General features: G+C 34.1%; 1 protein-coding gene across 17 annotated transcripts in view; it reads right to left on the bottom strand.

Annotated features, from left to right (window-relative positions):
* Positions 1-1,938: 1,938 nt before the first annotated feature.
* The window catches only part of TRIP12 (thyroid hormone receptor interactor 12), a 167,775-nt gene continuing 144,217 nt past the window's right edge, over positions 1,939-25,496 (bottom strand). For 9 of the 17 annotated variants that reach the window (XM_031957865.1, XM_031957872.1, XM_031957877.1 and 6 more), the window contains 11 exons: positions 24,750-24,892; positions 22,944-23,100; positions 19,228-19,326; positions 16,613-16,727; positions 16,201-16,355; positions 12,131-12,295; positions 7,951-8,115; positions 6,340-6,453; positions 5,109-5,203; positions 4,038-4,141; positions 1,939-3,379 (listed from right to left, as the gene is read on the bottom strand). In XM_031957865.1, the coding sequence (XP_031813725.1) occupies positions 3,183-3,379; positions 4,038-4,141; positions 5,109-5,203; positions 6,340-6,453; positions 7,951-8,115; positions 12,131-12,295; positions 16,201-16,355; positions 16,613-16,727; positions 19,228-19,326; positions 22,944-23,100; positions 24,750-24,892 (1,509 nt within the window). In that variant the 3' untranslated portion in view covers positions 1,939-3,182. The remainder of the gene's footprint in view (positions 3,380-4,037; positions 4,142-5,108; positions 5,204-6,339; positions 6,454-7,950; positions 8,116-12,130; positions 12,296-16,200; positions 16,356-16,612; positions 16,728-19,227; positions 19,327-22,943; positions 23,101-24,749; positions 24,893-25,496) is intronic. The other 8 variants (XM_031957870.1, XM_031957873.1, XM_031957875.1 and 5 more) reach the window with 2 other exon arrangements.

Here is a 25,496-nt window from a genome sequence, read left to right as displayed (position 1 = left end):
GATGCATTTGAAAAATAAGTTGATGGACTTAGAAGTCAAGGAATCAATCTTCTTTATAGGTTGCATGACAATGAGACTAATTGTGTTTTATGTACAAAAGAGCTATGTGATGTGACCCAATGTATTAGATCAACCCTCTTTTTAAAAGACTAACTTTTAAGTACAAAATATAACTACCTTATGATTTTCATTGTACTCTTCAAAAAAAGATAACCAATTCCATTTTCTACTCATGACTGGTTCCTAACCTAGTAAGCCAGCTATTCATTCATTCCTTAAGGGCAAGGCAAGCAGCTTTTTATTCTGGATTAGTCAAGACTGATTATTTCAGTCATATTAACTTTCTCAATCCCTTCTGCTATGAATGAAGAAAAGTGAGCTGGATTAAAAAGTGCAGTGGTTATTCCTCTCCCCAAAATTTATGAAGGTGCTCTAAATAGCTCTGCCAAAAAAAAAAAAAAAAAAAAAATGTATATACCAATCAAATATGAATTCACTTGACCACACTTGGTGAGACTAAATGTGGGCATGGATGTGTCCTTTAGAGCTGAATAAACCAATAGACTTATTTCAGTTATAGTCCATGTTAATTTGAAACCAAATCAGCAGAAATCAAAGGATAGTAAAAGTTTCACTGAATACCTTGTTACCAGTAATTTACTTTGTAAAGTTAAGACGAATGCTTGGAGGCAACATGATGGAACTTTTTAAAGCCCAGCAAAAGCCATTGAGAAATAACTTTTCATTCCATTGTCCAGTGGTGGTTGATCCTGGCCAAAAAAGGTTGCCTAATAGGAAGAAAGCAGCTTATATCCTTCAGTCAATTTCTGTAACCTTCATTAGAGAGCTAATGAATAAATCTGTTGTTTTTGCAACAGGAGTGCTCAACCACTAAAAATAATTTAAAGTTTTGCTTTGTTCTGTTCTGTTTTTTAATTGGTCGACAATGACCTCTCCTAGTATTGTCACAAGAGGTGACTTATTCAAACAAATTTCCAATTTGAAACCATAATTATATCTATGTTAGATGCAAATCAATGGAGCCATATTAGGCAGGGAGACAACATGGATTTTTTAAAAATAAATCAAATACAAATATTTTAATATAAAACATTAATTGCCCCACTTTTTGGCAACACAAATCTAAAATTTTTTAAATATAGAATTTTTTTTTTGTTTAAATGCAGAACGAAATGCTATATCCAGACATTATAAACACAAAATGTTGTGCTTAGCATAAAAAATAAATAAATAAACAAACAACATGAAACAAATTAATCCATGCTCTAATACTGACCTTTAAAAAAAGAAACTAATCATGCTATCCAATGTCACATGTAGAAATGTAGTTTCTTTATTCAATTTAATATGGTTTTGTAATTTTTGGATTCTTTCTTCAATGATTTCAAATTTCAAATTTGAGTTATAAGTTCAATGGCACTTAGCTGGTTTTGCTTCATATGAAATTCTGTGACTAATTTAAACTGTAAAGAATTCTGTGAAAGGCCATTTAAATTTACTCTAAAATGACACATTCACCCAAATAAAACAAGCCACTAAGATACTTTAGGGATGAAAAGGGGAGGAAGATAGGAATTCTTACATTGACAAAATAAATTTTTGAACAAGTGATCAAACTAAAAATAAATTTGATTTCTCAAAGTTGAATAAAAATAATTAATTCATCTCAGATTTTCAGAGATGAATCATAGAAAGTTCTTTCTCAAGAATGTTTGTAGCAGACTGTAAATTTTTAACCCATGGAAGGAAAGAATCTCCTTCACTCATCTTTCCACAGAATTTAATAGCATATATTGCAACTCTTGTTTAAATAGCAAATCAGCCATGACCATAGGCAATTAGTCATGGAGATTTAAATGATTTACTAGCATTGAAATAAATTTACACAATTGAACTTATGGATACAGTACAAAACTATAAACAAAAAGGTGAAGCAAACTTTATTTATTTATATTCAGGTAAAAACATTAACCTGATGAAGTAAATTATTGCAGATTTGAGAAATCAGCACATAAAACAATTGGACAGAGCATTGCTTACAGGTGCTTTATCTGTGTTCAAGACAAAGGCTGAACTGTTTGTTCCAAGCTAGCACTGGGAGAGAGGGCAGGGAAGGAAGGCAGGGTCAAGAGAAAGGAATGAAAGCAAAACTATGAAAGAAAAGCAAGAACTTAAGAACAAGGGGAAAAAAGTTTTCCTAGAACAGGGGATGAAAACTGCTAATTTACTTTTAAAACTTTACATCAATTCAAAATGCTCTGGCCATATAATAATAAATACTGGCCAGCCCAATCCGTTCAATTTTTCAACTACACACACACACACAAAAAAAAAATGATTTCTTCCTCACCTCCATTTTGGAGGCTTTTGTTGCCTGAAATAACTGTGTCAACAGTCCTAGTGTGTCATCTGGTAAAGGCTGTAGCGCCAATAGAGCCTATGACTACATTAAAACTAAGCTATACCAAAGAATCTACCTAGTTACAAAGGCTGAGTTATAGCGACAATATATTTTAATTCAGTAAAATTTAAATTATATCTTAATTTGAGAAAAAAACATGGAACGGTTAAACGTCCATGCCAACGAAAATGTAACAATTGTTGTGAGTGTTGTACACAAAAAAGAACCATGTGAATTGCACATCAGACAATACACGGAGGAAGGGAGAAAAATCAGAGGCAAGTGAAGGTACAGAGAGCTAGTCTACTGAACTATATGTCAAATACATGTGAGTCTCAATTTCTGTACTTGTGTACAAAAGTTGTCTTTGGAGGAAATAAAACTGCAGACTTAGCTAGATGGATACACACAGCCCAGTATTAAACTGCACAGCGACATTTATTGTTCCAGCCTGGAAAAACATCCCTTTTTAAATTTCACACAGCAAAGCAAGTTTAAAAACTTCACTCATCAAATAAATGATAATTTAAACAAGAACTTGCTAAAGAAACCTTGTCACAACAACTTTTTAGGGCCTGATCACTTTAAGTCCATGGGGCCATTAAGAAATATCAACCAAGTGTCTCTTTTATAATCTGCAAGCCGTTTTTCTACAAGAAGGAGTAACACGTTTCCTTGACTCAGGTGATACATTTAGAAAAGAAATCATGATTTTTTTCTCTTTTGCTGTAACAGGCAGACATTGCATTTTTCATTGTGATCAGGAAAGATGGAATGACTGCTGCCCCTCTCTGGCAGCTATCAACAGTTTTTCACGCATTATCTCAATACTTGAATAGTCTGGCAACTTGAGATAGTTCACACAAGTCATTACTGAGGGCAAGAAGTCATCTGGATTTTCCGTTGACTCAAAAGTCTTGCGGACAATTGTCAAAGGAGGATTCAAACTTCGGAAGCCTGATTGAGAGGAAAGGAAGAAAAGGCCAATGCATTCATCAATAAGGATATAAGATAGCTGACAATCATTATTTTTTTGTTTAACTGAGTTTTTATAAGTAGCTTCCTGTTGTTAAAAAAAAAAAAAAAAAAAAAAGGCAAAATATACCAGGCCAATTTCTACCAAGTAGGACCATCAGAGAAGTTCAGCTAGTTTACATAGTGGAAATCTCTTAACCAATAAAGGATGGGGTGGGGAGAGGAAAGGGAAGGAGTCAGCAAGGACTCATAGAAACAATATACATTGTTGTATTTTTAGCAAAACATGATGAAAATGCATAGCCTGGAAATGCCCAAAACTGTGCAGATTATCAGTCCTCCTTCTATAACTAAACAATCAAACTTCTATCTGATGTGATCATTCATTTTGTTTCTTATATATACACACTAACTTTATAAATCAGCATGGAATATAAACCAAAATTCAACATTTTAAAAATACATTTACTGCTACCTTTTAAAATAGAGGTAAATGAACATTTAAATGAAGACCAGTACTTACTTTCATCAACAACTGACATTTTAATTTTACTAACATTTCTACTATCTGTATGCTTTGAATTTTGAAAAGGGAAAAAAAAAACCTATGGAATTATCCTCCAACTAGACATATACCCACCTCCTACAGGCAATCTTGGGCTACCAGTCACAAACTGGAGAAATAATCTCTGCTGCTCATTATCAAAACCACTGAGAATTTCAAACAGGTACTTCACAGCTCGACTAAAACAAAACAAAGGAAGATAGTTTCATTCTGGAATTGAGACAGTAGCAATGACAAATGATGAGGGACAGTTAAGTCTAGAACATTGGATTATGAATCAGACATTTTGAAATTTGAGTTCTAGCTTCTACCATTGACTAGTCAATAAGCCTTGGGAGGGAAAGGAGGGAAAATAAAGTTAGAGGAAGGTGTGGAGGAAGGTGAGATGGAGGGAGAGAGAAAGAGAGAGAAAAAGAAAGACAGAAACAGACAGGAACAGAGAAGATTAGTATCATATGGCAAAATCTTGGATCCAAAATATCCAAGATACCTACATAGTAGTAACCTGTTTATTAATGACAACTTAAAATCAGATAGTGGCTTATTTACAGATTATTACAATGGTTCTCAAAGTATGGTCTAGAGAACGCTAGGAGTCTCTGCAACCCTTTCAGAGGGTCTACAAATAAAATCCATAAGAAAATTTTTGGACAGATCTTCAATAAATGTTAATAATAGTATAAAGATACTGAGAACAAAAGTTTGAGAACCACTGGGATAGAAAAGATCTATTTACTTAAAATATATAACGTATCTACATCTATAGATGGATATAAATATAGGTAGAGAAAAACAAAGTATTCTGTAAATAATAAGCCACTAGCTAAATTTAAGTTATCATTAAACAAACTGGTCACTACACTTGGTTGTCTTAGTTATGTTGGATATAAGATTTTTGTTGATGTCAATTACAAAGCATAATACTCGTTCCCTCTATTATTTAATCACTGGAAAATGGCGAGGTAGTAATAAAAAAAAAAAAAAAAACACACCCCACCAAAACACATAAATGTATTAAAAAGGATCCTTTAAAACCACTTTTCATGTTTAAGCCAGAAAACCTCTTATAACGGGATCTGCTTGCCTCTGCCTCAAATTCCAATTAAAAAAAAATTCTCTAAAGCAACAGATCTCAGTAATTGTTACCTGTCATGTGTATAGCCATGATCAGGCCTGCAGCATTCCATCAGTGTCTTTGCATCCCAAGTGTCTGCTTTACTGCCACACAGAAGCTGATCCAGCTATATGTTCAAATACACAGAAGATATTATTCATGCAAATAACAGCAAAAGGAGTCCTCCAAAATCAGGAGATGGGGCTTGATTAGAGAGAGACCAGGAAGCAAAAGGCAATCGTGCTTGCGATAGGGCATACTCCCAATTTTGAAAGTTTAGGGAGAGGAGAATACCTATATTATATATGTGGTATATACTGTCTCAATGAGTATTTACTTACAAAGATCACAATCTCTCTAAGGTTATGCTCATGCAAAATGTTCTTCCTTAATTGCTCTAAATCCTTCCTCACCATGACCATGCTCAAAGACTAGGCTCTGCTAGGATCTTCAAGAATTAAAGGTCTCCTTGTTTATACAACAGGACATCAAATTTGTACTTGAAGGAAGGACAGTATGAACATAATGGAACAAATTGGCTCTAAGAAAATATTAAAATTAGTCTCTTCTTTCAAGAAAAAATACTTCATTATAAAATTAGGTATACTAAAAATGTTACTTATGTAACAACTTGATTCTTCTCGTGCCTTATTACCACCAATGATTTTCCAAGGTTTTGTTATACTACTTTCAGCAATTCATCACCACTCCTTCCAACATGTCATTGTAACACCAACCTTGATTACATGTATAATAAATATTTCATCTAATTAAATGTAAAGTCCAGTTTTAAGATGTCCTATACCTAAAGCCACTGAACCACATTTAACCTTCACTCCCAAATTAAGAGGGAAACAGGAGGGGAAGTATGATTCTCAGTTGGCAGACAGTTAGAAATATAAATTAACCTAAACAAAATAATGTGGATCCTCACCATGTATAGTGGTGTCCCATGTACACTGCTCTAATCTTGTCGACTAATTCCTTACTCATCTAAATTCAACAAACATTTATTGTGCAAGGCACTGTAAGGAATATAAAAGATTAGTAGCATGTGGCCCGGTCCTTAAAATTTACAAATCTAGGTGGTCTTGGTACTATAATTGCTAGAAATTATAATCAAGGAGAGAGGGGAGAAGCAAAAGGAGGGCCTGATTGTGAGGTGGGGAAAGAAAAAGGATATGGAATTTGAATTTGGTATGTGCCCATCAGGGATTGTGGGCCCATTTATGAGACTAGTATTATGCTCAAAATATTACTTACTTCCTCAGGATAGAAGTACTGAAGATGGCTGAGTGGAAAGACTGATTCAAATCCATCTCTGAATGAATCAAACTGCCTGGCAACACCTTCATTTAGTGCCCAGAATATAACCAGCTTTAAAAAAATTGAGACATTAAAAAAAAAATTAAAATCCCATTAAAAACAATTAAAGTATTTTGTAAATAATAAGCCACTAGAAGTTCTTCACAACTCTGCAAACAAACACTTGAGATCTAATTCCTGATATTCAATAATTCTCTAGATCCCTGCTTCTCCACACAGCTAAGCTCATGACTTTAAAAGGATCTTACAGCTTTTCACACCTAGCAGGAAACATGACAGCAGCTTTTGTTAAGCTAGAAAAAGGTTACTCAAAAATCAGAGTTGGCTCTTTTTGATCGTATAAATATAGCAAGAACATTAAAGAGAGGCAGAGATAATGAGAGAAACACAGAGACAGAGTGGAAGCCTGGCTCTTGTTGAATAGGAAAGAAATACAAGTAAAAAGTAGAATCTATAACTTAAGTGTCATAATTCATCAGGAAAGCTACATCTTTTCACTAGATAAAACTGAAGTTTTAAGTCTACACAAATCATTGATGACACTATGCTATGATTTGCTCGTGATGGATTACAAACTCAACATGTGGTAGTCAAGAAAGCTACCAATTTCAGGCTACCAGGTTCAGGAATAAATGATACCCTGGCCTGGGTATCACATTTTACCAAGTTGCTGATGAGCTGGAGAACACACAGAAGAGTAATCAAGATGATGGAGGGCCTTAAGTTCATACCACATAGGTAGGTATAGGTTAAAAAGAGTTTACTTCTCTCTTCAAATTCCTTTAAATATTTTTATTAATGCCTTTTGTTTTCATATCACATTCATTTCTGAGTACATCCTTCTCTCCCAACTCTCCTGGACTTCATAACAAAAACCAGTTCTCCTATACTTTTAAATTCTTTGTATTTGTAAGTGAATTATATGCCACAATCTGTTTAATCATTACTAAATTAATCAGTATCATCTTTGTTTCCAGGAACTAAGTATATTTAGCTTGGAGAAGAGAATATTTAAGAGGCAAAGTGATAATAATGAACTGGTTATATGAAAGAGGGATTAGAGGTGTTCCCTATAGCACCAACAACCACTAGTCACTTATAAGACAAGTTTCAGAGGCAAATCTAAGCTTGATGTCAGGAAAACTTCCTAACAGTAGGACTTGACTAGGCTGGACTGGACTGGGCTCCCTAAAAAGCAGTGACTGCATTCTTTTTCATCAATGGTCTTCAGGCAAAAGTTGGGAGGATCACCTGATCAGGATACTACAATATTAAATGAACTTTATCCAAAACCTGATTTTCACACAAGACATCCAGTATTAATTATGCATATAGAATACATAATGAGCAAAAATAGATTTAAATACAAGATAGCTTTATAACAATCATATAATAAGCCAAATAATAATACCAAATCACAAGTCTTACTCTTTAAAACTAATAGTTAGAAGTATTCCATCCCCTCCCCCCACCTCGAAAAAAGCTTTGATTTAAAGTAAGCTTATAAAAATAATCCCTCTCCTTGAAAAATTCCTGTGTTTTACATACTCGTAGATACTCTTCTAAATTGTGGATGGTGACAGGTATATCCTTTCCCCCTTTCTTTAGTTCTATGTTGGGAAATCCTGGTAGTGTGAAATCCAATCCTAGATCTTCCACTGAGCAGCCATTCATATTCAAGGTTTCCAACGCATACTGTAGACTCTCTTTGGTCTGAAAATGTAAAGGGGGAAAAATTTATTAATTCATATTACAATTAGTTCAACTTAAATCAATAAAGCAAAAGATTAAATATAGTATTAAAAGGAAATGTATGAAGTTTTTTCCAATAAGAAAAGGATATAATTATTCATTTCTTCTTGATTTGTTTTTGAAGTATACATTAAAAATATACCTAAAAAATTCACTAAGTAATGCATAATGTAAACCAAATGCATATATTTCTAAATAATTCTAACAATTCTTGAAGACTATGTAAGGTTAACAACAACAACAACAACAACAAAAAAAAAAAAAAAAAAAAACTCATTAATTTTTATTGTTGTTGCTGAGTCATTTTAGTCACATTCAACTCCTCATGATTCCTTAGGGTTTTCTTTTGACAAAGGTACTAGAGTAGGATGCCAATTTCCACCTACAGCTCATTTTGAAGATGAGAAAACTGAAGCAAACATGGCAAAAGAACACAGTTTAAGTCTGAAGACAGCTTTGAAAAATGAATCTTCCCAATTTTAGGTTTAGCACTATCAGTTGTGCCATCTATATGACCTTAAAATAAAAATATATTTTTTTAATCTTTTTTTATTACTTCTCAAAGAAATGAAGTTCCAAGAGACAACATAATGCTATATGACAGCACCACATAGTACTAGAAGCTTTCATAAAGCTTTTCCTAGCCTTGGGTACCTTTAAATTTATATAATAATTATAGTTATTGAATGAGAAGAGCAAAGATAAAGGGTACAATAGATCAAACCATTGAAACATTCTAGAAATTCCAGAGATATGATATGATAGATATTATGATAAAGTTTTCAACTAAACATTAAATGACACTATAATCATTAAAATAGCAGTCTTGTGCTTTTCATATTTAAAAGGTTAACAAACAGGAAAAAATAAGGTAGAATGATGTAGTTACTTTTGGGTTCACTACAAAGAGAAATAAATGCCCATAAGGATACAATGTAAAAATTATTTGAAACAATTAACTAAACCTGAAGGATTAAAAAATTAATCTACACAAACCATCGGCATTTCTACATATTACCTTACCAACAAAAACCCAGTAGGAAGAGAAATTCCATTTCAAAGTAAGTGCAGAAAACATAAAATATTTAGGAGTTTTACTCACCAAGACAAACCTAGAGACTATAAGAACACAATTACAATACTTTTCACACAAATTAAGCTAGAAGTAAACAACTGGAGAAATATTAATTCCTCAAAAGCATACCAAACCCAATATAACAACAATGACAATATCACCTAAATTAATTTTATTCACTGTGCCCTACTAATCTAATTGCCAAAGAATCATTTTACAAAGCTAAAAAAAATTTTTTTAAATTCATTTATAAGAACAAAAGGTCATGGATATTAAGGGATTAACAACAATAACAAAGGAAGGCATTACCAGATTTCAAACTAAACTATAAAGTAGTAATTATCAAAACAATCTGGTACTGGCTAAGAAATATGTAAGTGGATCAGTGGAAGAGATTAGATACACATTAGTAGTAAATGAAAACAGTAATCTAGTATTTGATAAACCCTAAATACTAAGCCTTTCGTGTAACAAAAATTGCTTGAAAAACTAAAAAGCACCTTTGCAGAACACTACGTATAAATCAACATTTCACATTGTACATACCAAGATATGGTGAAAATGGGTAAATGATTTAGATGCAAGTAAATGAGGGGAGTATGGGATCTATAGATCAGAGAAGGGTTTATGAACAAGCAAAAGTTAGAGGATCATAGAAGATGAGATAACTTTTATTCCAGGAAATAAAAAAAAGGTTTTGCACAAACAATACAAATTATAGCCAAAATTAGAAAATAAGTATGAATCTGAGGGATGAAAATCAGTTTCTCTAATAAAGGCCTCGTTTTTCAAATATTTTAAGGATTTGAGTGAAACTGGTAAAATCATGCACCATAGATATCAGATTAACTAATATGACAGAAAAGGAAGAGGAAATATTCTGAAAGGGATGTAGAAAAATAGGGGCATTAATGCACTGTTGGCAGAGTTGTGAAGTGGTCCAACAATTTTGAAAAGCAATTTGGAACTCTATCCAAAGGATCATAAAACTGTGCATATACCCTTGGCTGCAGTAATATCCCTACCAGATCTGTATCTTAAAGAAATTAAAGAAAAGAAAAAAACCTACATGTACAAAAATATAAGTTCTTTGTGTGGTGACAAAGAATTAGAAACCAAATATTGCGAAATGGCTAAGTGTATGACTGTGAAGCAATATTATATATGCTATGAGAAATGAGAAGCAGGACAGTTATGGGAAAACCTGGAATGAACCAATACAAAGTGAAGTGAGCAGAATCAGGAAAAGTTGTATACAGCAACAGCAATAGTATAAGGACAATCAAATGTGAAAGATTTGCGAGACAATTCCAAAGAACTCATGATGGAAATTTCTATCTACATCCGGAGATAAATGTTAAACTCTCAGTAAAGACTGAAGCACACTCTTTTCATTTTATTTTTCTTGCTCCCTCCACCCTTTCCATAGCTAATATGGAAATATTCTCTAAAAGAATTGCTGGGAATGCTGGAAAAGAAACTGACAAATTGAATTTAGATTAATATCTTATACTACATTAAAAAATAAATTGTCATGAGTTCAGGGTAAATATTATTTATTTACTAATTCCTTCATCTTGCATCTACCTATCTTGTCCAGTCTGAAACTGCACTCAGTCTGATCTCCAATATTACTTCTCAAGAAAGCTGGGTTGTTTTTTAGGCAACCCAGTTGCACTCTGTTACTAGGGGCCACAATGGTCTTGCACTTAGTGTGAACACCAGATCAAGCTTCAATACTAATGTAGTCCAGAAATTCTAAACTCAAGGGACCACTAGTCTACAAACATGAGCCACTACAATCAGCATATATTTTCAACCCAAGCAAGGAGACAGGAACCATTTCAAAAGAGAAAATTTCAATCAAGAATAAACTGAAGGTCTTTGCATGAACAAAATTAATCCAACAAAGATAAAACAAAAATCTTTGTATTAATAGCTATATAGATAACAAAAATGTCCCCCACCCTAAAAAGAATAAACAATTCTCAAAAGCATTACCAACTATTAAAAATCAGATGAAAAGAATGCTCCAAGTAAGAAAACGATGAGGCTTTTATCTCACACCGAGCAATTGGTTGATGAAAGATGGAATGGAGTTGGGAAAGACAGGCACATTAAAATACACTGTTGATGAAACTATGAATTGATCCAACAATTTTGGACTTGAAAGCAAGAAGCTACTTTTGGGTATGGCTAAATAAACTATAATACATGAATGCAATGGAACATGACTGTACATCAAGATATGGTGAAAACGACCAAATTGAGAGGAGGAGGAGGAAGACTAGAAGAAGTGACACAAAGTGACAGAATCAGGAAAACAACATGCCCAATGATTACAACAATATAAGTGGAAAGAACAATTAAAACTAAATGCTGTTATGGTGTCAAAAAGGCTTGGCCAGTGAGAAGAAAACTCTTGCAGCTTCCTTGGAAGAGGAAAGAGACCAAGTATGTGGATAAATGTATGATTTCTTTTTTAATAAGTTAATTCATTTTGCTAAACATTTTTCTTCCCATTAAAAATACACACACACACACACACACACACACACTAAAGGAATGGTAGTGGGGCCAGTGCCAGGGAAGAAGAGGGGAAGGAGGGAGGAGCATATAATAGAAAATGAAAGTAATATAAAAGCTAAAGAAATTTAAAATCAAAAGTAAAGTCAAAGGTAATGAAATACTAAGTTCACTGTCCATTCTTTTTTTTTATTACAAAACCCTGATATACTTCACTATGAAAGTCTTAAAAATTCTAATTCATTAATTTCATAATGGAGTGAAAATGCTGCTTTAGGAATAAATGGCTGTGATAAGTTACAGATCAATATAAAAATTATGAAAAGTAAAAATATGGAAAGATAAAAAAATTTTCATCTCATTTTATATTCTCACCTGTGATTTATCTTGTTCAAGTCTTTTCTTTTGTCTGACAATATCTTCTAGATGATATACTGATCTTGCTACAACTGGGTCAATATCAAACAAATCATGTGATGTAAGTGAAGTTTCTTGTCGAAGCATCCATTTATAAAAAGGCAAGCCAAGGGGAAGGTCCACCTAGAGGGAAAAAAAATAAAATACTCCCTGAAACTAAATTTCATTTATAAATTATATTTTTATATAAGAAGCTTCAACGATTCATTAAAAATGACAAGAAATACAATCATATAAGTCCATTGGTTTAGAACCCAAAGAGTTTTAAGTAACATTTCCAGTATTTCCACAAGAGAAATAGATTGCTTTATTTAGTAAATTTTAAAACCACTGTTTGAAGTACAAACATATATGAAAATCTCCAATAAAAATGTTAGACACCATTTCTGGTGAAATGGAACAGTACTTTTGTGAAGTTTTATACCTGATAAGCAAGAGAAGCTTGGCCTTTAAAGTCCAGAAAATTTAGTCTAAATCCTAAATCTGACACATTTTAGCTGCACAGGGATAAACTGAGAAATTAAGTGATTTGACCATGATGCTGCTCCATGTCAATCCTCTCTCAATCCCCCCAAAGAAAAGTCAGACAAGGTAAAAGAGCAAGATAAAATGTAATTACCATACACAAAAAGCTTAAATAAATATTTTCTAAACTGAAGCAAGTCTGGGAAAATTTGAGTCACTCTGAAAGGACTCCTTTTCTCCTACAATATTTATTGACTTACATTCCATTGTTGCTTAATTTTTTGTACTTGAGTACTATTCTCACATTAGTTTTTAATGAAACTTCACAGGATAACTTTTCATAAAACAAAAAAGTTAATTATGATAAAAGCTTTTTTTCTTTACTATTCAATTTCATAATTAATTGTTTTTTCCAATGGTAAAATATTCTCAAGTTAAACACTTGTAAAATATTTGGCATGAAATTTAAAATAACAACTTATCCAATTTAAATTAGCGCTAGATAAATTTGACAACTTTTAAGAAGAGAAGCCTAAGATAGGAAACATCCTTGTCCTTGGCTAGAATTAGAATCTCTAGTTATGAACTAAATAAGCTAATATGTATAAGGTGCTTTAGATTTGCAAAGGATTTTTACAATATGTCATTTATCCTCACAAAACCTTGGGATATATAGATGCATTTTTATTATTCCCAATTTACAGATTAGGAACCCATGGCAAAGAGATTAAGTGAGCTGCCCCAAGTTACAAAGTGTATAAGGTTATAGCTAGTGTCTGAAGTAACACCTGAACTCATTTCATCCTGGTCCAACACTCTATCCACAAGTTACAAAGTGTATAAGGTTATAGCTAGTGTCTGAAACAACACCTGAACTCATTTCTTCCTGGTCCAACACTCTATCCCCTGTGCCATTTGGATGGTAAGAATCGATTTACCAGGTATCTTGAAAATCTAGTCAATAAAGACTTTACAAAATTAAAAAGGATAGGAGTATGAGGAGAAATATATCCATTGGTGTACAGTGCTAAAATAAATACATAAGGAAAACCTTCAAAGAGGGAAAGAAGCTGAGATAACTAAATTCATAGAAGACAAAATCCAAGAAAGAAGCAAATATTAAAACTCATGCCATCAAGTGAATAAACAGTAGTTTCTAAAGTTTAGGCAACAAGCAAGAGGAACTGAAGGTTTTAAAAGCAAGGCAGCCAATGGGATAATCATAAACATCAGTGAAAATTGGTTACATGGAACCTGTGACAAGACCAAAGCTCTGGATAATATCCAGAAAGAAAACAGGATAAAAAGGACAAAGGAAGCAAGCATACTATGAACATATACCACGTGAAGCTGAAGAAGGAATCCTGAATAATAATGGGGAGTAGGACAAAGGAGGAATGAATGCAATTTTGTACCACTGCTTAGAGAAGCATTTGGTAAATAGATCATGAACTTGTAAGGGGAACATGGTATAATCATGGTGAGGGACTTCAAAGAGCCAGACATCTGAAAGAGTATGTTCTTTGCTGAAAGAGGATCAGCTAATGTACTTAAGTGAAAATGTCAACCTTGAGCAGGTGAAAAAAACCAACAAAGGAAAATCCTTTTCTGAATATGATTCTCTCTAATTAACAGAGAAACTAACTGCTGGGGTAGAAATGATTAAAAATCCATCCTAGTGACCAATCCATCCTAGAATTTGTGACAGAGCAGAGATAGGTTGGTAAAAGCAGATTTCACTGGGATCAGAAAAAAGATATAGGAACTCATGGACTATAATATTTCAGGGGAAAAAAAATCAGACCAGAATGAAAAATGCTCAAAAATGAAATTCTAAAGGCACAAGAAAAAATAGGAGGAAAAAGATTTTGTCTGAAGAAATCACTATGGAAGCATAGGAAATAGCCAATATTTTCCCATTTTTCTTTCCCTCCTTTTTTTGTAGGAGAGAATAGAGATTAAGTGACTTGCACAGTTAAAAAGCTAGGAAGTGTCCAAGACTGGATTTAAACTCAGGTCCCCTGACCCAAGGGCCAGTGCTCTATCTAAAACATAATTTATTTTCCCTGTGCCAACTTTTTCTTTAGATAAGGTAATGAAAAATGAGTCTAAGTGCATGGAATGGTTATGTTTAAAAAAAAAAAAAAAAAAAGTGTTGAGAATGCTGAAGTCCAGTTTGTATTGGGGCTATGGGGAGAAAAGAGACATCCTTAAAAAAGGGTTAGGATGAACAGGAAGATGACTCGGAAATGACAATATCTGTCTGATGTCTGATATGGCCTGTTCGCCCCTCCATCCTCCCCAAAAGAGCACTCTTAGCTATACATGACTGGATCCAGAGAGAAGCAACAGATTTCAATGTTTTAAAAAACATAGAAAACAGCAGAGGTACAGCAAAACAGGAGAAGCTAGGGGCCTGAGAGCTTGACTTCAAGAAGACTCTGCATGGCTTGATCATGAATAAGTTCTATTGGACAGGATAGATGAAAGGAATACAATAGACATAGTAATGTTTTTCCTACTATCCTTATGGGAAAAAATGGAAAGATGTAAATTATTTAAGAATATAATGAGAATGAGAACTGACAGACTCAAAGTAGTTGTTAATGATTTAGTGTCAATGTGGTAAGCAGTGTCCAGTAGAACATTTCAGAGATCTGTGCTTGGGATGTTCTAATATTTCAATCAATCATTTGGATAAAATCATAGAGGGAATGCTCAAGAAATCTGCAAATGGCACAAAAGTGGAATGGATGGCTAACACATATGGTATGACAGTCAGGATCTAAAAGGATCTTGATGGGCTATAGCATCGAACAATACCTAATAAGATTATATTAAAATAATGATAAATTTACAAGTTTTACACTAGGATATAAAATAATGATTTTACAAGTAGAGCAGGGATAGACAACAGATGTTCCAAAAGGAACAAGGGGTTTTCAACGAACTAGATACTTTAATTAACAACAAATATGGCAATTAAAATAAATATCTTAGGGAGTATATATTAGCAACAGCAGAGCTTTTAAAAATAACAATCCTACTACATTTCACTCTTCATCTTATGTACTGTGCTATGTTCTGGTAACGATAGTATCTACAGTATAAGAAGGGCACCATTAAGATGGAGGCTATCTCAAAAACTGTCAAAGGGCTTGGCTGACAAGACTTACCAGCCAAAGGAATTAAGATTTAGAGTAAAGAAGAAAAGATTCAGAGGGAACATAATAGTTAAGTACTTCAAAGGCTGTTGAAGAGAACAGACTTGTCTAGTATGGTCCCAGAGGGCTCAACCAAAAGTACCAGGTAAAAACTGCCAGGAGGACATTGCCAGGAAAAAAAGTTCCTAATATTTTCCACTCTCCAAAAGTGGAATGGCTATCTCAGTAGCCAATGGGTTTATCCTTCTTGGAAATCTTCAAGAAGAAGCTATATGACAACTACTTCCCAAGTATAGGGCATTTCTATGTTTCATGGTTGTGCTAAATGACTCCTGAGGTCTCTTCCAATGTTCACCGTTCCATATTTACATGAAAACATGTATTTTAAGAAAAACTTACCAATCTGAAATCCATGATAGCCTTGGCCATTAATTTTCCTAAAAAGCGAAACTTCATCTTAACCTTAGCAATATGCGCTGGTTTGGCTGTTCTGCCAAAGGGAAGTGCAAACAGGCCTTGTAGGTTTTGAATATACTTGGTCCCTTCTTGGCTTCCTGTAACAATAAGTAATTACTGATAACTTGTTATATTCTTGAAAAATTAAGAGTCCCAAACAATCAAAATGAATTCTGTGTTTGTTTTATTTGATTCCCTTAAAGCATATAAAACACAGAAACAAATCAATCTTTTAGTCCAAGCCCTATTACTTAGGATAAGGAAGTATGTGATGCTCCAGAGAACCCTAAATTAATAAACTTTGAAGCTGTTTGAGCTGTTCTCTAAGAAAAATTTCAAGTTTGCCCCAAATTACCTTTTGGATTAGTAAGAGTTACTTCTTCGCCTCTCCAGAGGCCTAAGTCAGCTCTCTGTAGTTCCTGAGATACAAGTGCATAAAATTCCAGTGTAGGCCCAAGACCTGTACCAACCTAGTGAAGAGGAGAAAAGAAAATTGTTTTAGAATTTAGGCAGACTATCTTCCATTCTATTCACCAATGGTATGGTCAAAGGAGCCATAGAACAGGAAGTACAGTGCCATTTTCTATTGACTTCCATGTAATAATTCCTTCATTTCTAAAAGAGGAGGAAACTGAAGACACTAGGATCGTGGCATACCAGGAAAGAAGACAGGCCTCTAACCAGACCATATAGTATTCAATTGTGTGGCCACAGTGGCCAAGTCACTTTCGTCCCCTGGGTCTCACATTTCCCTGCCTTTAAAATGAAGGAATGGATCCAGGAAGCTCCAAGGTTTTGCCCAGTGCTAACATCCTGGGCCTCTTGGCCATACATGATCCAGCTGGTCATCCCCATCTGCTCCAGGGGCTGTGTACTGATGCTGTCATGTCACTGCTTTAATTCAAACCCTGGACAGAGGTATTGGCTGCCTGCAAAAACTGGCTCAAGATGCAAAATTCTCTTTCCCATCAAAAGACATTTACAAACAGGAGGGGATTTTACAAGTCACCCTATGAAAACCTTTTGCTTTGAAAATGAGTGAGTTGAGGTTTACTAGGTTCATAATGATATTAGATTTAGTGCTAGAAAAGACATCATTTCATGTATACCCTTCATTGGCAGATGAAATTGAGGCTTGTGCTTATTAAGTAACCTGTCTAATATCTAGGGCCACTCTCCTCATTTAGTTACTTCATGGAAGAAGATAAACACCAGAATGGATTTAAGTTTCCAAGCTTCTCTCAACTTTGGTTTTTATAAGACAATCTTGTTTAAAACTTGGCCAGCTGCACTTTTCTCTAAGAAAAAAAAAAAAAAAAAAAAAAAAAAAAAAAAGCCATGCTAATATCTGCTGCCCACCAGAGTTAAGAATATAAATGAACAACTGTGCTTTTGTCCTCGGGTGGGAGGGTAGGTGAGAGGGGTAGTGGGGGGAGGTGGGGAGGTGATAAAATGTTCCACAAGATTAAATCTACTGAAAACAGGAACATTAATACATTGTTGGTGAAATTGTGAATACATCCAACCATTCTGGAGAGCAATTTGGAACTATGCTCAAAAAGTTATCAAACTGTGCATACCCTTTAATCCAGCAGTGTTACTACTGGGCTTATATCCCAAAGTGATCTTAAAGAAGGGAAAGGGACCTGTATGTGCAAAAATTTTTGTGGCAGGCCTCTTTGTAGTGGCCACAAACTGGAAACTGAGTAGATGCCCATCAATTGGAGAATGGCTGAATAAATTGTGGTATATGAATGTTATGGAATATTATTGTCCTGTAAGAAATGACCAACAGGATGATTTCAGAAAGGCCTGAAGAGACTTACACGAATTGATGCTGAGTGAAACGAGCAGGGCCAGGAGATCATTATGTACTTCAAACATACTATATGATGATCAATTCTGATGGACCTGGCCATCCTCAGCAATGAGATCAACCAAATCAGTTCCAATGGAGCAGTAATGAACTGAATCAACTACACCCAGCAAAAGAATTCTGGGAGATGACTAAAAGCCATTACATTGAATTCCCAATCCCTTTATTTTTGCCAGCATGCATTTTGAATTTCCTTCACAGGCTTAATTGTACAATATTTCAGAATCAGATTCTTTTCGTTCAGCAAAATAATAATTTCGTCATGTATACTTATTTTGTATCTAATTTATACTTATTTAACATGTATTAGTCATCCTGACATCTAGGGGAGGGAGTGGGAGGAAGGAGGGGAAAAATTGGAACAAAATGTTTGGCAATTGTCAATGCTGTAAAATTACCCATGCATATTACTTGTAAATAAAAAGCTATTAAAAAAAAAAAAAAAAGATTAAATCCACTGTCAATCAATTTAAAATGATAAAAAACTGCTAAACAAATAAGTAAATAAATTAATAAAATGAAAATAATAAGAAAGAAAGAAAGAAAGAAAGAAAGAGAGAGAGAGAGAGAGAGAGAGAGAGAGAGAGAGAGAGAGAGAGAGAAAGAAAATGAGCAAAGCTGAAGGGGCCATGGGAAAACAAGGTCTTCACTGCACTTTTTTGGAGGGGCTGTGAACTGAACCAGCCATTGTGAAAAGCAATCTAAAACTATTAAACTGTGCATACCCTCTGATCCAGCAATATCACTACTGGGTCTATACATTAGAGAAAGATGTTAAAAGAGCCCGTTTGTTCAAAAATATATATAAAGTTCTTTTTGTGGTAGCAAAAAAAAAATGGAGGGATATTCATCAATTGAGAATGGCTAAGCAAGAGTAGTATGTGATTGTGATGAAATATAGAATAGAATTATTCTTACTTTTCTATTTGTATTCCCAATTCTTGGCACATAAATCCTTAATAAATGCTTTTTTCTCACAAAAAAAAAGTTTATAAAATTTCTTCCCCTTTAAAGAGTGGGGAAAAGTTTCATGAACTTGCTCAAAAGAGGTTTTATCAAGCAGGTGGTTCTCAAATGACGGAAAAGATACTTACTTCATTCTCATACTGAATTTCCAACATGGCCCTTGAGCTGCCAAGATCCTGCATCACAGACTCTGCTTGTTTCAAAAGCTCTTCTCTATTCACAGTTCGCTGGGAAGAAGAGTTTATTAGAAAAAAATGAGATCTTCAATTAGGTAACAATTCAAAAATAAAGCTGCAGCTGTCTTCAAGTACAACAAATATTGTTTTGATTAGGATAAAAAAAATGGCCGATGGCAAAAATTCCAATTTTCAATTTTTTTTAGAATGGTATGCTTATATCCTGTGACCATTTTTTCCCATGGGAAAACAGCTTTTAGTTTTATATATTTCCAAGAGTTTCCTATATATTTTGAATACCAAACTGTTATCTGAGAAATGTGATGTAAACACTTTACCCCTCAGGCAACCACTTTCTTTTTTATCCTGGATGCACTGTTTTTGCTTGTGCAAGTTATTTCAATGTCATGTAATAAGAATTACTGATTTCACATACTAATGGGGAAGACAACATATAAAAATGATTTTAATTACAAATAAGATAAAAAAAAAAAGATAGTATTAAATCTTTTTTTAAAGTCACTTTTACTGGCAAAAACTCATTTCCCCTTATAATGCTGAACCATTTGACAGTGTCAAGGACTGGAAGCCGCAGACACATTCCTTAAAATACAGCAGCTGAGGAGGGCTGCAGCAGCAATTGACATACCACACCACTATACGGGTTTGGCTATGAGAGCCAGGGTGGAAGCTGCTGCTATTTCCCACAAGAATTCTTGGGCTTCAAGGCCTTGGCTGGCTGTCAGGGAACAAAGGTGGTCATCAAAGTGGTTATTGGTGATTTGCCTGAAACATGATGCCTCCATTTCTCCTTCAGGTTCCTTACTATTTCAGCAAATCTGTCTTGTTTTTCCCATTGGAATCAATAAGCAGGAATAAAAATGGCATGACTTCGGTTCATCATTTCATATCCCATTCCTTTTTTAAAATCATGCAACATTTCTTCCTTCCTGATATTTATGAGGACTACTGAGCATCAAATGAACAAGCTAGAACTGGGGATTAATACTTGAGGTGTGGCTTTGTGGAAATGGACATGACTTCAGCCATGGTCAAAAGCAGAGAGATAGAACCAGAATGATAAAGATCAAATTTAAATTGAGCACAAACAGAAATGCTAGAAAGGTTAAATGATGAAATAAGGCAAGAAAGGCAAAATCAAGTAGTATTAAGGACTTACAAGTCTGCAAAGAATTTGCTTGTCTTTTTTTTTTTTTTTTTTTTAAACTTGGTTGTTACTTTAGATAGTGAACAGTAGCCCTGGCCCTGGAGATAGAGGACCTAGATTAAAATTGTGCTTTTGGTATTTACCACCTTGGTAAAGTCATCCAAATTACTTAAGCTGTCATAGGCCCAGTTCCAGGGATTAGACTAAATTACCTCTGGAGTCATGGACAGTGAGGGTCTGAGAGATGGTAGGAAGTTGTCCAAGAAATTCTGAGTCAATCAACCAGTCAAAGAGTTATTTATTAGGTGCCCTTCCTGTGTGCTAGGCCACTAAATTTGTATGTTACAAATCATGACATAATATCTGCTTACAAGAAATTTCTATTCCATTAACAACTAAAAATAAACATGTACAGCATGTCTGCATAACCAAGGAGTGAATAAATACTAACACATTCACAAGCTTAACTAAAAGTGTGGAAAGGAAATTAACAAGCTTTCATGTAGTAAGCAGTGCTTGTGGCTTGTTTTAAGGGGAAAAAAAGCTAGCTGAGGGAATACAAAGAAAGGGTGAGATGTGAAAAATATATATAAAGCAATTTGTATGTGTGTGTGTGTATCAGAGTTTGAATTTTTTCCAGGAAGTCCAATCAGGAAAAGATGTTAATCAACCTCAGTAGGAAAAGAAAACATATGGACTAAGTCATTCTTGATGGAGATGAATTTAAAACTGAACTGAATTTTAAAAAGACTGTGAACATGGACCCACACTTAACACCGTATACCAAGATAAGATCAAAATGGGTCCATGATTTAGACATAAAGAACGAGATTATAAATAAATTGGAGGAACATAGGATAATTTATCTCTCAGACTTGTGGAGGAGGAAAAAATGTGTAACCAAAGATGAACTAGAGACCATTATTGATCACAAAATAGAAAATTTTGATTACATCAAATTAAAAAGCTTCTGTACAAACAAAACTAACGCAAACAAGATTAGAAGGGAAGCAACAAACTGGGGAAACATCTTCACAGTTAAAGGTTCTGATAAAGGCCTCATTTCCAAAATATAGAGAATTGACTCTAATTTATAAGAAACCAAGCCATTCTCCAATTGACAATTGAAACTATTACCACTCATATGAAAGTGTTCCAAATCATTATTAATTAGAGAAATGCAAATTAAGACAACTCTGAGATGCCACTACACAACCGTCAGATTGGCTAAGATGACAGGAAAAAATAATGATGATTGTTGGAGGGGATGTGGGAAAACTGGGACACCGATGCATTGTTGGTAGAGTTGTGAACGAATCCAACCATTCTGGAGAGCAATCTGGAATTATGCCCAAAAATTATCAAACTGTGCATACCCTTTGACCCAGCAGTGCTACTACTGGGCTTATTACCCAAGGAGATACTAAAGAAGGGAAAGGGACCTGTATGTGCCAAAATGCTTGTGGCAGCCCTGTTTGTAGTGGCTAGAAACGGAAAATGAATGGATGCCCATCAATTGGAGAATGGTTGGGTAAATTGTGGTATATGAATGTTATGGAATCTTATTGTTCTGTAAGAAATGACCAGCAGGATGAATACAGAGAGGATTGGAGAGACTTACATGAACTGATGCTAAGTGAAATGAGCAGAACCAAGAAATCGTTATATACGTCAACAACAATACTATATAAAGATGCAATCTGATGAAAGTGGATTTCTTTGACAAAGAGACCTAATTCAGTTTCAACTGATCAATGATGGACAGAAACAGCTACACCCAAAGAAAAAACACTGGGAAATGAATGTAAACTGTTTGCATTTTTATTTTTCTTCCCGGGTTATTTTTACCTTCTGAATCCAATTCTCCCTGTGCAACAAGGAAACTGTTTGGTTCTGCACACATATATTGTATCTAGGATATACTATGACATATTCAACATATATAGGACTGCTTGCCATCTAGGGGAGGGGGTGGAGGGTGGGAGGGAAAAATCGGAACCGAAGTGAGTGCAAGGGATAATGTTGTTAAAAAAAAAAAAAAAAAAAATTACCCTGGCATGGGTTCTGTCAATAAAAAGTTATTATAATAATAAAAATAAATAAATTTTTAAAAAAAGATAAAAAGACTGTGAAATGGGGAAATAATGGGATACACCAGTACAAATAGCATAATTTTAACAGATAAAAAAAGATCAAAACTAGTTATTGAAAGAAAAGATAGTAATATCACAACTGTTGAAAAAAACAATCATGATTCATCTGTAGCTATGCTGTGCTCTCTCTAAAACCTCGTTTAACTCCCATTTTCCCCAACCTTTCCTCTCCTCCCCCCAAAAAAGTATGTAAGCTACTTGAGAAAAAAATCCTACTACCCATCACAGCACTGAGAACAAAGATGTATTTAATAAAAGAGGAAATCAATGGAGTCATTTCACACAACTGGACATATTAAAGACTTTTTAAAAAGACTTCTAGAAAAACAACTTTCTGAAAAACTTACCTTTTTCCTATCAAGTCGAGGGGCAACTCTGCTATCCTGAGAGTCTGACTGATTAATTTCGGGGTTGGTGTCAAGTAACCTCTGCATAGCCCGGTCTCGATCGAATGCAGTAACATAAAAAAGCATTTGCCGAGTGTCAAATGGAAAGAAAAATGGGCTGGAAAGATGCAAAATAAAATTACTTTATACAAGCAATAATTAGTTGGGTCAGGCTTTTATTTTGCTCCTCTTACAACTGTTTGTACTGGTGTCTGTGTTTTTAAATGAACCTTTAATAATTAAAAAATTTGAATAATATGATTATCCTTTTAGGTTACTCATGCCAAATGAATGCTATCAAACCAAGAAACTATTTACATCCTTCTTTAAACCTGTATAAGACGTGATAAGCAGTTTTTTAAGCTTTATGCATACATATATTATCTAGAACTTATAAAATTGCTACTATGTATCAGGCTATGCATTTTACAGACATTTCATTTGATCCTCACAAAAACTGAGAGGCAGAGGCAATTTTTAACTCTAATTTGGAGCTGAGGAACCAGAGACAAATAAAGTTTAGCTGACCCGTCTTGGATCACACAGCTGGTAAGCACCTGAAGCTGGAATGACAGCTGCCCTCCTCTAGATAAACTGACATGACAGACAGACAGAAGACAGATGATGGTGCTACTAATAAAGCTAAGAGCATCAACTTTAGAGCCAGGAAGACCTAAGCTCAATACTAAGCCTCAGATGGTCACCTGCTATGTGGCTCTAAGCAAGTTACCTAACCCTGCCTGCATCAGTTTCCTCACCTTTAAAATGAGCTGGAGAAGAAAATGGCAAACCAACCCAAAAAATCCAAATGAAATCATCAAGAGTTAGATATGACCAAAACAAATGAATAATTTATGTGCATGTGTGTCTATGTGTAGATTCATAAATTCATAATTAAATTCAGTGTCAGCATGAGTCTGTGTTCAGCATTGTTATTATCTGTTTAAGTAATTTAATTTTAAAAGTCTTGATGAGGGACATTATCAACATTTTAACTTATAGTTTTGCCTATTATATGCACTCTTTGTTTGAAACACAATCTGTTCATCTTAAGGCTTATCCACAGCTGGAAATCAAGATAAATTTACTGAACAATTTATATGGTTACACCTCCTAATTTTAGGACATAGATGGCAACATAATTTCCCAGGATTATTCTACTGAACAATAAAATATTGCACTAAAGGGGAAAAAACACGTTTTGGATTCATGTCTGTCATGTATTTACATATAAACAGTTGCTCAGTTATCTATGTGACCAGAATGGTTTCTTATTAGTTTTGAGCCAATCACTAAATGTTCCTATTAAGATCTGATGTATAAACATGGTTGCTGTTTAAAATTTAAAATTTTGCATTAAAAGAAATAGGAGAAAGAAAACTAAAGTGTAATCAAGTCATCAAAAGTATTGGCTCTTACCTCAAATGGATTGTAACCATTGTTTGCTTAATTATCTCACCAACAAGACTGTGAGTTCCTTGAAGGCAATATTTTTTGCTTCTTTTTATATGCCCAACATTTAGCACATATAGCATGTATTCAATAAATGTTTTGGGATTTTTGGGGGATTTAAAAGTATAGTTGAGGAAATTTTGCTCATTTTGCTCTAAACACTTGCTCTATGTTTTCCTATCTTAAAGTTATATAGGTACAGTAATCATATCCAATATTAAAAATCAATTGAAAACAAGAATATTTCTTATATAACTATTAAGCTACAGGTCTTAATTTTATACTCTCTCTCCTAATCGAAGCAAGACAGCATACCAAGTTTTTCCAAGCTCTGTGAGCCATGTTGGGATGTTTCCTGTCATGATTACCAAAGGATCCTGAAGCTGCCTGTTTGCTTTTGCTGTCAGTTTACTGTTGTTAAATTCGCCAGTTGGAATAATTTCCTTGCACATTGCATTCTGTAAAAAATTTTAAAGGAGTGTTATTTACCAACAAGAACATTTTCTGAGACATAGCTCCCCCTCTTTTGTAACTAAGAATCATTTTCATTTACATTCTGTCATTTACTAAACAAATCCAGCTCATTAGTCTATTTCAATAAACTAGGCTTTTTCTGTAGCATTATGCCTAACTTAAATGGCCAATGTTTTTGGTTTCCTCCCTTTTGCTCTTCCAACTAGTCAACATTTACTTGGCTCCTTGCCTTCGTTCCACATCAATTGTCAATGGGTATAGAAGAATTATTCTACTACAAATAAGAGCCAGAATAATATTTTGGCAACTTGGTTCAAAAGGTTGTCACAATTATTATATCCATTTCATCAAAACAAAAACATTAATATACATTCAAATTCCATTTGCAAATAAGTGAATGATGCCGACATTAGCATTTATTTCTGCTCAACTTTGGGACTAATTTTAAAATATTCTTTTTGACCAAAACGTAAATAAAAATTTTAAAATAAATACTAACAGAAGGCGCATCTGTGTCATCAAATTTAGCCAAGTGGATAACATATTCTAGTTCAAGGAGGATGCTATGTTTATTATTATCACCTGCCT

Source organism: Sarcophilus harrisii, chromosome 3 (genome assembly GCF_902635505.1).
Source record: "Sarcophilus harrisii chromosome 3, mSarHar1.11, whole genome shotgun sequence".
NCBI classification, from domain to species: Eukaryota; Metazoa; Chordata; class Mammalia; order Dasyuromorphia; family Dasyuridae; genus Sarcophilus; species Sarcophilus harrisii.
The sequence above is the reverse complement of the archived record's forward strand: the minus strand, read 5'-3'. Positions and strand labels throughout refer to the sequence as shown.